Raw genomic sequence first — 16,456 nt, forward strand, 5'->3', positions numbered from 1 at the left:
ATTATCAGAGTGTAGCCCAGACAGTCTAGCATGGCTTAGTGCTGCTAGAGCTTTGTTGCTTAATTTGAAATTATATTTTAAAAACTGATCTGGAGAAGGATTTATGCAGTATTTCCTTCTACCATGGAAAGTACTTGACAGTAGAAGGAAGGAATATAAACACCTACTTCAGACAATTCTGACTAGATTTCTTGTAAAATCATTTGTTAACCTTTTTCCTCTTTCAGGTGTCTGTTTTGCTTGCACAATCTCCTCCCTTACTTTCAATGAGCACAGTTTTTCTGTCCATTTTCATCTCCCTCTTGCTAGAAAAACTAAACTGGGAATATTAAATACACAAAAAAATTAGTTTTATGGTTTTTTTTCAATGGAAAAGAGAATTTAAAATGTGTCCTGTGAGAGGCTGCTGGAATCAGGAGGTCAGCTAGGAGAGAAAGGTGGCCAGTTTTAAACTGCCCCTCCTCCCCACCGGCTTTTCGTTTTCCTCCTGCTCTCCTTTCCTCTAACACATTTCCTGAACTTGAGTTCTTACGTCAAGACCTTGAACTAAAGAGTCTAAATGCAGCTCCTAGTTTAACTCCCTACTCAAGGACACATTTCAAAGCCGCCCAGCTGCTTCTTCAGCATTGCTGAATGCTTTGACTAGGCTGGCAGGGTATCAGGAGTTAGGGCCTGCAGTTAGACTACTTACCTTCTAGCTTACCTGCAGGCAGTCTTAGGAGCACAGCTGGGCCACAACTGAGTTCTCCTGATTGGCCAAATTGTTCAACTGGCTGAGGGGGATCAACACAGACCTGTCTTAAGACCAGCAGCAGGATGCTGGGTATTCAAAGCATTTGCCCACGGCTGCAATAACCCCTGCACCTGCTTGTTCCCAGGCATGCCCCTGCCTTGCCTCACTCCAGGTAATCCAGTTCTGACCTGCGGCTCCGATTCCTGACCTCTGACCTTAGTTCTGACCCTTGGCTCCAGCATCTGGACCCCGGGGAGCTATTCCAGGCTACCAACCCCTCCTCCAACCACGAGGCACGACCATCCATGCCCTGATCCCTGACACAGGGTAACCAGCAGTTTTCCTTTGAAGTTCTACTGCAAGAGAAGCACTAGCATTAGGGCTTAAAGGGATGATACTGCTTTCTCTCCCAGCCCAGCCAAAGTATGCAGCAAAACTGGAGAAACAGCTGAGCAGCCTTGAAACATGTCTACAAGTTGGAAGCTCAACTAGGAGATATATGAATGGGCTAATTCTGATGCTGCCTCAGCTATTGTATAGGGTCTCTTTGTAATACAACTGGAGTAGGGGAATTGGAGCAGACATGCAAAGCACAGAAAGGCTATGCACACCCTGTGCACTGGCATGAAGAGAGACGGATGGGGCTTTGTGAATTCTCATGTCCTCCTCACACACACGAGTTATAAATGCAATGACTTCCATCCTTAGACCTCTGATTGCACAGTGCAACCCCTCTGCAGCCTTGGGATATTAAACACACACACCCACACGTCTATGTATGCATGTGTGGACATGCCTGTTTCTTTCTCTCTTCCCCCTGCACATCTCCCTATTGCCCAGCTCAACTACTCAGGCATGACACTGGGCTCAGATTTTCTTCAGTTTCTTCACAAGAACCCAAGATAAGGAATTTAAGAGAGGAAGGCTAGAGAGGTAGACATAAGGGAGTTTGGGCTGCATACTAAGAAAGAGAGTATATCTATAAATGTGCTTTCAGCTACATTTTTCAGCTACTAGATGTGTCTGTTTTAGAGATCTAGGCAGTGTGTAATCCCCCTGGGAAACAAGTGAGGCAAAGCTGGGTCTCAAGCATGGCGGTTTGTTTGCTCTGTTATTTCCCTTAATAAATAAAAAGAAAGACTGATTCTAAAATTCCATATATCATTTCCATATATCAAAGACATTGACTGCCTTTGCTGCTGAAGCCTGTAATATTTTGACCAGTAGGAAAATGGGTTTAAAAAACATTGTAGGGGAAAGATACTGACACATTTCCCCTTATTTCTTTTATTTAACCCATTTACCATTGTGGGCATAAGAATATATACAGGAAAGATACACTGCAGAAAAAAAATGGAGAGACTATTCTTTGAAATCAAATAAACCAAATATTTCCTCTGTCCTTCATATGAGACATTAATGGCCTAATCCAACGCCCATTGATGTCAAGGGCAGTCTCTCTCATGACTTCAAAGGACTTTGGAAGTCTTTTCAGCTTATGTCAGATGGTTGTCCAGCTGAAAGTTAAAGAATCCGTAACACTTTGCGAAGTAAGCAGGAGTATTTAATTCATTGTTTAATAAAGACTTTGAGATATCTCAAGAACACACTCACAGAATTAGTATTGAGAGAGTAGCAGGGAGAGAGAATCTGCAGTGAATGAAGTTACTGCAGCCTCACTACTTGTAAGAGATGCATTAAATGGTAACTATTGTTCTAGGAGGGAATGCTTTGTCTTATTTTCTAGCTGAAGAATGTTTTTCTAACAGATTGCAGGACTGGCGGGGGGGGGGGAGGAGGGTGGGAATGCCAAATTTTACTCAACATTTACTACCAACGTGTTTCATATTATTTTATGAGTCGTCAAAATTGCCTGAAATTTCAAGGGTCCAAAATATTCTCACAGAGTAATTTGTAAAATCCACTTCTAGCTCAAAATGTCAAGATTCCAAAATGCCACACATTTGAAATTTGCCAAAGAACTGCAACAACCAATGCTTTGTCAATTCTGGAGAGAAAACAGAAAGGAGAGAGATACAAACATACACAATGGCAGGCGGTGACAAAAGAATGTATGACCTTTGGTTCCACCTCCAGAAGTGGTATCGGCATCCGTACTAAATCATACACCCCATTATCTGCCAATCCCATTAGAGAGGATAATGTAAGCCAGGTTCCACACAGGGAAAGTAAATACAAAAGCATTTTTCAAAGAAATATTAACCACCTTAACAAAAATTACATACAGACCTGGTGATGTGGGAACCTCAAACATTTCAGAATCTGGATACTTACCCAAAGTACCTAAAACTATGGATGGTGGCAGCCCTATGCTACACACAAACCCTCCCACATCTACTGAGAGCAGTGGTTCTCAAAGTGTGAAGCACACCCCACTAGGGGGGCACAGAGGAACATTCAGGGGGGCATATGGTGAGGCTGGGGCTTCCAACCCCACTACAGCCCCAGGCCAGCTCCACCTCCAACCCCATTTAGCCCCCAGTCCTGCTTTGCCTCCAGGTCCAGCTCCACCCTCACTCCCTGTCCACCCCCAGACCAGCTCCACCTCTAGCCCCAGCTCCTCCCCCATTCCCACTTCTGCCCCCCAGCTCTGCCTTCAACCCAAGCTCCACTGCTGAGGAAGTCTCAGCTGTGCAGTAATGTGTGGGGGAGGGAGGGGGTGTTGTGGACAGATTCTGTTACTGTTAAGGGGGGTGTGACAGGAAAAGTTTGAGCCTCACACCCCAGTTCTTTGGAGGACCACTCTCCTCTCTGGTGTCTTCATAAGGCCACCAGGCGGGATCACTACACCCCTAAAACCCTTAACGGTCTTTGGGATGCGAAGTAGGCCCTCCTCCCCCACCCCTCACTTATGCAGCAAGTGTGAAAGAGCCAGCAGCACCAACAAAAAATGGTACCTGGTAGTTGGCTGGTAGTAGCTTGTCTAAATTAAACATAAATCCTTAACATGGTTGCTACATACGTTTTCTCTGTACACATAGGCAACTTATTTGGATCACAACTATGTATCACAACAATGTTTAAAACATGCGTATTGTTGTAGCATGCACAGAGCACAGTTTCAATGACAATCACTTTATATTTGTTGTATAAAAATACCAGAAGCACAATAAAGGAAGATTTCATCCTTTAAAAAGCTATTATGATACACACATATATTTATCTACAACTATGTACTGTTGATGGTAATTTTAGTGGAAGCAAGGGACAATTAATCAAATTACCATTATACTACTATACAGGTGATCACATTTAAATAATCAGATTCTTTCCTTTTTTAAAAAAATCTTATTTTACTTCTTTAAAAACACCTTTTGAATTTTCCATGGGAAAATCTTTACTTTTTTTCATGACCTCTTCTATTTCCCTCCTCCTTCTATTTCTCCACACCCCCCATTTTAAAAAGCCAAATACTGGAGTAAAATTCTCAACATAGCAAGTGGGGATTTAAACATTTCCACAGCAGCAAAACAATGAGAACAGTGTCAAAGCACAAAACAAGTTCAACAAATATTACCTGAGTGGTCTGTACAAATAAGACATACTTTGCATGTCTGATCGGCTTCTGTTTTATGCTAAAATAATTTGGCTGACTTCCTAGAAGGTGAATGAATTGAAATGTCAGAAGATCACTCTTTCCCCCACTCCCCCCCTTCATTAAGCCCAAATAATATAAATATCCATCTTTGGATGCATACTGTGTGATACTTAATATCTGACTTTCTACAAACAAACAAAATAAAATCAAGTTAGGTCTTAAAACTACTTGATAAACATGAGAGAGTTGAAAGTTTTTATACTGAATTTATCTTTAAAAAGCACTATGGACAAAATATTCAGCTGCTATAAATCAACCTAGCATTGATTAGTCGATGAATCTGTACTGATTTATATTAGCTGAAGCTTTGTCCCTGACAGTTCAAAATATTTCATTCAAGGGGTTTTTTTTGGTGGGGGGTGGAGGAGCGGCACTATTTTCTTATCTTCAAAGTAAGCAAAGTGTGTTCTGTCACATTAAAACAATATTTATATGTTAATTTTGGCTTACCATCTATTTACACTGTTCCCATTGTTCTGCTGTGGGAGTGTTTAAATTACAATTGTATTTTCATTTAAAAAGAGGAAAAAATGCAACATCAATAGAGGAAAATGTGTGGCCAAGTTAATTTTATCTACCAAGGAGAAAAGCTTCAATGAAATATTTTACCGTACCTTCAACACAAGTTTACTGTTACTATATTCTGCTTGAAAGTGTCCTTTTAACTCTTACCTTCACATTGTCTGGATGAAGTCCTCCAGGATGTTTGTCCATGTACTGACATAAATCAGTGTGCTGAAAAAGGCAAAGTGGAAAAACTGTATTACTATCCCCATGACTACATTAATATTCTTCCACTTCAAAGTCACTGTTTTCGCTGGACAGAGCAAATGGAAGTAGGACATGTATTTTCTCAGTTATACCATGATGGCTTTACCTCCAGGCTCCATTCTTATTAAGCACCTCTATACTTGACTCATAAGATTATTGATAAGAACTAAATTGTATCTAGTTTCCTTCTCATTTCTCTTGTATATGGTTAATTTATTAATTTACATCTCCTTCTAGCATACACAATAGGTCATCTCTTAATCTATAAGACTCCATAATACCATCAATGCCCTATAGGTAACATCCAGGGATGGGGGAAATCATATAACAAAAACATCACAAATCCTGCTCACACTATTGACATAGAATATCTTTGGAATCAATGTTTCATGTGAGTAAAACAAGCAGGATTTTGGCCCAGGATTATTTATAGAAATAATTCTTAAAATAGCTGTAGAACAGATTGCTGAATATTGTTCAGTACAAAAAAAAAGATATGATGAAACATGGCAACATGCACGTGTGTAGATATGTGTGGTCGATTATTAGAGATGTCAGAAGCAGATTCATAGTGAAGATTTGTTAAGGTTTGCACTTATAGCAGGATTAAAATCAGTTTCTCACTTTAATGATTTAACAGTCTCTGAATTTACCACAATAACTCTCCAGATGACAACTGAACTCTCCATATAAATTCTTAGTAAACATTTATTAACTTTTGCAGAGGAAACATTTGAAAACACTCTCTTTTGAAATCCCCCTCCCCTCCGTTTTTTCCCTTCACATTTCTTTTGGCTCTGACCAGTACACCACCTTTATCAGATAAGGTGGTATTTTGATTCTCTGCTCCCTACCCACAATGTAACTTCTGAAATTACAGTCAGGACTGAAAGAAAAAGTATCAATTGGCATAATCGCTAACACACTGGAGCTGATCTTTCCATTCAGGAACTTGGACAGCATCTTGGGGGGGGGGGGTGGCGGGGGGGAGGAAATCAACTAGCATTTCTGCACAAGACAGTTGTCAATATATGCACTGCATGCAGGGACAAGCCAGTTGTGTGTAAGCAGTGATCCAGGTGAGAGTCTTGGAGAGAAGTTTTCTTCCCCAAGCCAGAATGGTTTCTTGGGTCTCATTTTGCTACCCATACAACCCCAGGAACCTTTCTTTTATGTTCATTCAGAAGTCTACTATATACCTAGCCACTAACATTGCCTCCTGATAGGATTCAAATTAATATCAGGAATAGCCACTCCATGCTTCGTTGCCTTCTTGCCTCCACATCTAAGCTATCCTTTATTCTCACAACCCTTCTCCAGTGTGCCAATATTAGAAAATTAATGTGGGACTCAATCAATTTGCTGAAAGTATTTTAAAATTAGTAAAAATTTAAATATATAATTTAAAACATTATTTCTTCAATGCAAACTAAAGATGCATACATTCAGTTGGCTGGACATTAGCATGTTTCTTTAAGAAACTCTGCTGTGGCCTAAAGACAGCAAATATTCTGTATGTAGTGGAAATTTCTAGGTACTATAATGTGTGTGTATATCACAGGGAAAAGGAAGAGGAACCTATTCAAATGGGCATGAAGACGTAAGCAGAGGAAGCAATTCCCTCCCAAACAAACGCTACGAACAGTAATGTTTATTGGTTCAATTTACAGTTAACGTATCACTGAAGTAGTCTAACAAAGAAAATAAAAGGTTAGTTCATGCATTTACTTCCCCTATCAGTCGGGCTGCCAATTTTGGTTGGACGTATTCCTGGAGGTTTCACCACATGACTTAGTCTTTAATTAAAAATTAACGTTTAATTCCTGGAGACTCCACGATAATCCTGCAGGGTTGGCAACCCAACCCGTCAGTGTTAGTGTGAGTTAGTTAAATTGTATTTTGTACAGAGGTTTATACTTTAAATGTGATCCTTTTACTTTCATTTTTTCCAGCTCTAAAATCCACTTCAGTATTGGCTCCCCAATCTTTCCCTCCAAATCTTCTGGGACCATAGCAAGAACTACCCAATCACTCTTAACAATTCATTACTACATTGAACACTCAAGGTTCTGTTTCATTGATTTATTATTAAGCTTCCTTGATGTTGATATAAAGTCACCTTTGTCACCTTTTAGGTGTTGAGTGATTGATACTGCTTGAGCATTAACTCTAGCACAAACATATAATGCCTTTTGGCAAAACATCTGAAACATCATTACTGCAATGATGTAAACGTTTCTTTTCCAGTTGGCGTGGAATAAGTTTCTTCCTCTCAATCTCTCTCTGATTATAGCAGTAGAACAGCAACCTCCATGGAATAAAATGTTCTCATTTAACTTCCATGTGAATTTTTGAATAAAGACAATTTCCATTATTTTTGATAGAAGTCTTAGTCAAATTTTTTGACAAAAACCTCACTGAAATTTGCTTTTTAAAAACATACGATGAGAGACAAGCATTGCCCTCTACCATGTATATCAACGACATACATGCATTTGACACACCTGCCCACATCACTGTGGATACTCATACACAACAGGGCTGCAGTTCAGGCAACCTGGATTTCCCCTGCAGTTCAGCCTTCTAGCACCTAAGGATAGCAAAGCAGTGAACTCCTGGGCTCGATCCTGCAGGAGGACCTCCATGAATTTGTGAAGGGAGTCCCAGAGGCTAAAATTTCACCTGCCTAACACAGCCTGGTGGTTAGACAAGTGAAATTTCACGCTTGCTGCCGAATAAATCTTTCTACCAAATAAATCTAGTCTCTTGGCATCTTCATTTTTCAGCGTGCCAATGACTTGGCCCCGCTCAGCACCAGCCAGTCCCTTTCATTAACAGTGGACACGACCAGTGACGCTGCTGGAGGGTGTGTAGGCAGGTATATATGACCTTTTGAAGGAACATAATACTTCTTTTCTGCCTTCTTGGAAGTTGGCAGAATGAAAGAGGGGGTCTCCCACAGCGATTTGGCAATCTTAAGGACCCCTGGTTGGACAGCAGAATGACCCTGGTTGGGGTGGAGGAGGATATAAATGTTAAAGAGGTCGTCAGACTCCTCTGCAACCTCCTCAATTTTTAAGTTCAGGTTGGTAGCCACCCTATTAAGAAGGGCCTGCTGCTCCTTGAAGTTGTCAGGGGGACTGCCCATTTGGGAATCTGCCACCACTTTGTCCGGAGACGACAATGATGAGTGCACCACCAGAGGAGGGGTGCGTTCCCCTTCCTTCTCCTGGGATGTCTCCTTAAGTGCTGGAATCTGATGTGCTGCCCTCACCTCGGATTCGGTACCAAGTTCCGACTCTGGTGCTGGCAGCGGTTTGTCTGAGGTGGCCAGGGAGGACTGGTGAGAATACGGAACCAGCATTATGGGCACACCCCACAGTTCCAGTACGGCCACTGAAAGGAGAAGGGAATTGCTCGCTTGCTTGATTCTAGTAGTAAAGGGCAATGGAACTGAATATTGGCACCATTTTCCCCAGGCAGTGGTGATTTTAGCTGATACCTCACTCCTGAGGATATCAGAGGCAGAGAGAGCACAGCTGCTGCTGCTGGTGTTCTGAGGCCACCTGGGCCCCTATGCTGCTAGCCTGTGTACTGCACTGGTGCCTGCTGAAATAATTGCTGAGAAAGTGTCCTATCACAGAAGAAGAAATGAGGCAGCCCTCCCCAGAAACCTTCAGCAGAGGATTGCAGAGTACCTCCATGAATCCTCCATGAGGACTGCAGAGTACCTCCATTATCGGTGCACATAAACAAACTGCTCCGCGTCACCCCTAAGTCTAGAGGGGAATGAAAAGCTGATAGCAACTCTACCTCTGTCAGGACTGGCTGGACTGCAGAAGAGTCAAAAATAGGTCCTGGCTTGCTGCACAGCTGGATCCCCCAGTTACCAGTTCCCCATACTCCTCCTCCTCCTCATCCATCTCCTCACTGTTTGTGGCAAGGGCCTGTGACTTGGGCTTCTCAGAAGTAACCACAGTGTTCTTGAGCAGGGAGGTGGGAGTCCTCCACCAAGCATGGCTTGCAGCTCTTTGTAAAAGCAGCAGGTCTGCGGCTCAGCACTGGATCTATTATTGGCCTTCCGGTATGCCTGCCGCAGCTCTTTGGCTTTCATGCAGCACTGCTGCTGGTCTCTGTTGCAGCCTTTCCACACTCCCCGAGCAACCTGCTCGTAGAGGTCCACATTTCTACAGCTGGATCAGAGCTGTGCCTGCAGAATTTCTTTTCCCCACAGGCCCAGGAGATCCAAATATCTCCTGTGTATTCCAGGCAGGTGTGTGTCTGAAGTGTTTAGCCGGCATGGTCAGCTGGGAAGTTACACTCAACAATGGAGAGTTGGTAGGTGTGCTTGCCCAGCTAGGCAACCAGGAAAAGGAATTTCAAAAATGTGTGGGTCCTTAAAGGGGAGGGGTGTCTTCCTGTCCACCTGACCCCTGGGCAGCAGAATTCACAACAGTGACCAGAGCGGTCACTGTGGGGCATTGTGAGACAGCTGATGGAGGCCAGTAATGGTCAATGTAAGTAACGCGGTGTCTACACTGACTGTGTTGACCTACCTACAATAAAACCTCAGAGTTATGGACACCTCAAGAATGAATGTCAGACCTATCACCTGTTTTGGCAATCAGGAAGGAACTTTTTCCCCTTGGGCCAAACTGGTAGGGACCGGAGGGTTTTCTGCTTTCCTTGCTGCATTGTTAGAGGAACAACTGATGTAAAAGGAGTAGAATAGGAGTTTTATTATTAGGAGGTAATAAGGGAATGCTTAGTTCATCACAGTTTACAGCTGGTATCCAGGGAAGATTACACACAGACAAGCAATACTGAATAATAATTTTTCTATGATGCATTCCCTGCTAGGGTCTCAAAACACTTTTCAAACCTTAATGAAGAGAGGTTAACACCCCCCATTTTATGACTGGAAAGATTAAATGACTTGCCCAAGACAATACCTTGGAGACTTTGAGAATGTCTCAAAGGCAGTAAAATTACATGGGATTAACAAAGAGCAGAATTTGGAACAAGAAATATGGGATTAAAGGATAGGATCTAGGATTAAAAAGACTTACTTGGACTATCATTGTTTGTTTTGTTATTTTTCTCTGTAAACTGCCTCAACAAATTTAAATTATTTATGCAAATAACCAATGGAGCAATATTTCATAATGTAATTAATTGGTTTTTGCTTGAAATGTGTTGCAGAATGTGAAAGGTGATTCTTATTCAGTAAAACCATGATGTACACCTGCAGATGTGTGCGCGCAAGCAATTGTAAAGGGAGAACTAATCAGACAGAGAAAAGTTTATGTGAACTAATCTACTTCTGGAGAAGAGAGAATATGTAAATAAATAAAATCAGGAACAAAGGTTAAAGATTTAGGTCCTCCTCCACCTTACAAAAAGGATTCAAATTATGAATAGCTGAGTAAGCCACAAAGTAAAGATATTCAAGAACATGCTCTTGTGATTTATTTTAAAATCAAATATTTTACCTTTTGACTTTAGCCAGTTTAGAGATATTTGAGAATCCACTATCAAACATGCAACAGCTCGCACAGAAAGGCTAGAAAATCTCTCACTAAAGATAAGGTAACTCACAGAAAATGAGCTCTATCTCACAAGCCTTTCTATAATAATTTTACTAATATAGTATTCTCCTAATTTGATTAGTCATTTCTATTCCCCATGCAGTATAATCTCTCTCTCTCCCCTCTTCCTCAGTCATGATAAAGCTACACGTGACTTTGCTGTCCCATAATTCTGCCTAATTGGTTTCAGCTGTCATTTCTGAAACTGAAATGCATGGACAGCCCGAGGCTTCTGAATGGAAAAGGAAGCATTTCCAACCACATTCCCATCATGTAAAACCAGCAATGTGAAAGAGCTCTTCCATTAAAACAAAAACTGTACTATTTGGCTTCTGGCAATGACATCATTGGCAGCAGACAGATTGTATTGTTTCACTGAGGCAGCAAGACTGTTTCAAGCCATTCTTTCCTGTTAAAAAGAGTGCACACATTATTTATGCCCTAGCAGTTTTACTGACTGAAAGTTTCCCATTTTCACTAACAAATTCTTAAACTGACAATACAGTTTACCAAAAACATTGATAGCTGCAATAACATTTAAAATGGAGGTTACAAAAGATCACAGGAAAGTTAATTTTATTTAAATGAAATCTATAAAGTAATCTGTTGATTGCTATAGTACAATTTTAGTCACCACATTTAAAATTTCTGAAGCTTCTAAGAATGTCACAGAATTCTTTACAATGGAAAGCAATGGAAATATTCATATAATGATGATCTCTATTCCCTTATATTGGAAAGGAAGGGGTTCACCACATCCCTAAGAAAGAATCCTCCTGAAAGCTATTTCACAAAGTGATACTCATGCAATTTTCAGACAGAGAAGGGATGGAAACAAGACCAGCAAGGCTGACGCAGCAAGGGGTCAAGGAGAAGAACATATATGAGGGATTTTAAAAAAAGAAAAACCTTTGAAAACAATTTTGCTAACAGATGTCTCTAGTGTCTTGGAATTCCCACAAACTAGCAACAAGGACAAATTTACTCAGAAACACATGAGTGATACTGTACAGAAGAAGAAAAAGCACATAATTTATGCACCAAGTCTAACCAAGGTGTTCTGTAAAGCAAACAGGTATGCCACTGATATGTGATTTTCTCATGGTTTTGGTGGTTCTTTGATGAAAACATTTTTTGGTTATTAATTAATGCAAAGTTTCCTTTAAGTACATGGAGAACTCCTGGATTTGTGCCACGGGCATAGATTACTTTCAGAGAAGGCTGAATTGTCTTTGTGGAGGGAGTTCTTGGATGTAAACTCCAAAATACACGTTCCATAGAATTGCAGAGGCAACAGGGGAGTCCAGGGCTTACTCTTGCACTTCCCTGATGGACAAAAATCCCCTCCTCTCCATATCTCTGTACCTCAGCCATCCCCCATCTCCTCCAGAGACATTTATGTCCACATACTTTTGCTTGGAAACATGTAGCTAATACGTGCGAACACACACCACATTCAAATTCAAAATAAAGAAATTAAGATACGTAAACTTATAATAATGCAATGTCAAGTGTACTTCAGATGTAAGGAGAGGAAAATGTAAGGTTCTCATAGCAATACTGCACCTCCTATAATATAAACAATAATAAATAGCATACATAAAACATTTATAAAGGAAGAGGAATAGAAGACATTGCATATGCCATATATACTTTAGTTTATATTGGTAAGAGAACTGTAACTTATTCACTTCCTAACTTTTGAGTGTTTTAAATAACAAAAGGTTAGAGCAACATATGTTTTAATATTTTAGTTTCCTTGTTTCTTCCCCAACCCTCTACCCCCAGGAACAGTAGACTAAAAGCACCTACCACTTTATACTTTGATAGCAATTTACACCTGAGGATCACAAAGCATTTTATAAACACTGATTAATTAAACCTCACCACTCCTCTCTTTGAGGTAAGTTAATTTTAATTATTATCCCCATTTCACAGTTGAGGAAAACCACATAAGAAAGGTGCTGTCAATCCAGGAATAGAGCTCAGATCTGGTTCTAAGTTATGTGCTTTAACTACATGATCATCCTCCCTCTAAGAGTAAGTCTACACTTGGAGCTGGGAGCATGGTTTCCAGATCAAGTGGACAGACACTCATGATAGCAGCTCTCATTTAGCTAGCATGCTAAAAACAGTAGTATAGCCATGGTAGCCCAGGCATTAGTGTGCGGCACCACAGGTTAGCTGGGTCTCAATGGGTTTGTACTTGAGGCAGCTGGCCCATGCTGCCGCCTGCCGCTGCCCGTGCTACTGTGGCTTCACAACTATTTTTCGTGGGCTAGCTCCAGCAGAACCATCAAATGGGCTTGGGGTTTTTTGACTTGGAGAAGGCTTAGGATTGTGTGCTAAGAGAACTAATTGGGTGGAATTTGTGATGCAGAGGTGTGCCAGAAGGATGTGTCTGTCTTATCTAGACTACATATAATGGAATGACTACTGTAGTCAAAACGAAATGGAGCTGGTGACACAGAGGCCCATTTGCAGTTTACTACTCTGTGTCAGCAACTCTTGTCAGACCTGACATACTCATTACACCTAACACACTGTTGTCATCATCTGAATCTAAAAGGTGCCAGGTAAGAGACCATTGGAAAACTAATGACTTACTGATCATTAATATTCTTGCATGACATATGTGTAACTTTAGCGCCCGCATGGCCAAGATGGAGTCTGCTCTGCAGGCAGCTCTGGCCAAGAGACAGCGCGCTCAGGAATGCAGCAGGAAAAATTCCCTCCACCCCACGGGCACCTGTTCAAACCCTCCCCGCCCCCCCCAGAGTGAACACACCCACCCACAGGAAAAGTACAATGGATATAATAAAGGGAAATATTTATTTACAGAGGGATGAGAGGAGAAAAACAACAATGGGAAGTATAGGGGGAGCAGTAGAACAAGGTTGCATCCAAACCAAGGCCTCACAGGCCCAGTGGTAGCACAGTCTGAAAGGGCAGACACTGAGCAATGTGTCACAGACACAGAGTTCAGGAGTCCTGAGCAAAATTCCAGTTCAATGGTGAGTCTTGGGTGCGCCTCGTCATCTTCAGCGCCAGTGAACTTTCCCCAGCAAACCCCTCCGGTGCCCTCTTCTGCCGCTCTCTGCAAAGCCACACAGAGCAACCACCTCCCCACTTAACTAGCTAGCAGCCTCCCTCCTTATTCCCAGTGCAGAGTCACAAGCCCCAGTACTCACAGCCCCATGCAGCTCTGGGCAGCAGTGATACTGGATCCAGCTCCGGGCTGTCCTTCTCTGGCGATTCCTCCCTGGCACAGTGCGCCTCCTGGCTCCTGTACTTGAGTGTCCCTGATCGGCCACCCTGTCCTTCCCAGGCTTCAGGCAGGTAGCCTCTCTCCTTCACTTTTTGTCCAGAGCCTCCTGGCTGCAGCCCTTCTCTTATCCGGGCTCCAGAGCCACACCCCCAAGTTTCCATCCTTTCTCTCACTGCTCGCCCTCCCCACTGGGAAAAAGATTTAAAAGGGGCCATGCTCTCTAAACCCCAAGGGGTTACATAGGTATGGGGTGTGTACAAAGACTCTAAATATGTGCTAAAATTATGTACTTAAAATATGTTCAGCAAACAGCCTGGCCTGCCGCCCCCTAACTGGTTGCCCCCAATTAAAGATAAGTTGAGGGAGGCTAGGCCACGTTGGTATGGGCATATCCAGCACAGAACTGGGAGTTATATTGGTAGATGGCCCTTACAATGATCATGGATGGAAGATGATCAAGGGAGAAGACAAAGACTTGGTTCATCAGCGGATCTTAGGAAGACCAATTTGCATGACAGCCAGTGATTGTGTACAATCACAAGTTTTAGAAGAAGGCTATAAGAGTTGCCAGCCCCAAATACGGAAGTGAGATGAAAGATGAAGACAATGACAAACTCGAGCAGATTTAGCACGGGTATGTCTACAGAAGCTGGGAATCGCTTCACTCCCATTAATGGCCTGAAGCACCTTTAACCTACATTACATTCAAGGAGGGTCAACACTGCAGTTACAGGGCCTAACCATTTAGGGCCTAATTTTCACAGGTGCTGAGCACTGACTTCAACTGCAGTTAAAGGTACTCAGCATCTCAAACTCAGACCCTTAAAGATTTTAGCTCTGCCACAGGCTTGTTCTACACCCTCATGCAAACCACTTAATCTCTCTTTGCCTTATTTTCCCCGTCTGTAAAATGGGAATACTACTATAATCCATCGGTGATCTTCCTGATAACACCATCCTGGCCACAATGGATGTAGAAGCCCTCTACACCAACATTCCACACAAAGATGGACTACAAGCCGTCAGGAACACTATCCCCGATAATGTCACGGCTAACCTGGTGGCCGAACTTTGTGACTTTGTCCTTACCCATAACTATTTCACATTTGGGGACAATGTGAACCTTCAGATCAGCGGCACTGCTATGGGTACCCGCATGGCCCCACAGTATGCCAACATTTTTATGGCTGATTTAGAACAACGCTTCCTCAGCTCTCGTCCCCTAAAGCCCCTACTCTACTTGCGCTATATTGATGACATCTTCATCATCTGGACCCATGGAAAAGAAGCCCTTGAAGAATTCCACCATGATTTCAACAATTTCCATCCCACCACCAACCTCAGCCTGGTCCAGTCCACACAAGAGATCCACTTCCTGGACACTACAGTGCTAATAAACAATGGTCACATAAACACCACCCTATACCGGAAACCTACTGACCGCTATTCCTACCTGCATGCCTCCAGCTTTCACCCTGACCACACCACATGATCCATCGTCTACAGCCAAGCTCTGCGATACAACCGCATTTGCTCCAACCCCTCAGACAGAGACAAACACCTACAAGATCTCTGTCAAGCTTTCTTACAACTATAATACCCACCTGCGGAAGTAAAGAAACAGATTGATAGAGCCAGAAGAGTTCCCAGAAGTTACCTACTACAGGACAGGCCTAACAAAGAAAATAACAGAACGCCACTAGCCGTCACCTTCAGCCCCCAACTAAAACCCCTCCAACGCATTATTAAGGATCTACAACCTATCCTAAAGGATGACCCAACACTCTCACAAATCTTGGGAGACAGGCCAGTCCTTGCCTACAGACAGCCCCGCAACCTGAAGCAAATACTCACCAACAACCACATACCACACAACAGAACCACTAACCCAGGAACTTCTCCTTGCAACAAAGCCCGTTGCCAACTGTGCCCACATATCTATTCAGGGGACACCATCACAGGGCCTAATAACATCAGCCACACTATCAGAGGCTCGTTCACCTGCACATCCACCAATGTGATTTATGCCATCATGTGCCAGCAATGCCCCTCTGCCATGTACATTGGTCAAACTGGACAGTCTCTTCGTAAAAGAATAAATGGACACAAATCAGATGTCAAGAATTATAACATTCATAAACCAGTCGGAGAACACTTCAATCTCTCTGGTCACGCAATCACAGACATGAAGGTCGCTATCTTAAAACAAAGAAACTTCAAATCCAGACTCCAGCGAGAAACTGCTGAATTGGAATTCATTTGCAAATTGGATACTATTAATTTAGGCTTAAATAGAGACTGGGAGTGGCTAAGTCATTATGCAAGGTAGCCTATTTCCTCTTGTTTTTTCCTACCCCCCCCCCCCCAGATGTTCTGGTTTAACTTGGTTTTAAACTTGGAGAGTGGTCAGTTTGGATGAGCTATTACCAGCAGGAGAGTGAGTCTGTGTGTGTATGGGGGTGGGTTTTTGGAGGGGG

The 16,456-nt window shown here is 42.4% G+C and overlaps 1 protein-coding gene across 2 annotated transcripts in view; it reads right to left on the reverse strand.

Moving 5' to 3' along the window:
• Nucleotides 1-16,456, reverse strand: part of CDK14 (cyclin dependent kinase 14) — a 282,959-nt gene that overhangs the window by 169,015 nt on the left and 97,488 nt on the right. For both annotated transcript variants that reach the window (XM_077809416.1, XM_077809415.1), the window contains exon 5: nucleotides 5,025-5,087. In XM_077809416.1, the coding sequence (XP_077665542.1) occupies nucleotides 5,025-5,087 (63 nt within the window). The remainder of the gene's footprint in view (nucleotides 1-5,024; nucleotides 5,088-16,456) is intronic.

The sequence above is a fragment of the Eretmochelys imbricata genome, chromosome 2 (assembly GCF_965152235.1).
Source record: "Eretmochelys imbricata isolate rEreImb1 chromosome 2, rEreImb1.hap1, whole genome shotgun sequence".
NCBI lineage: Eukaryota > Metazoa > Chordata > Testudines > Cheloniidae > Eretmochelys > Eretmochelys imbricata.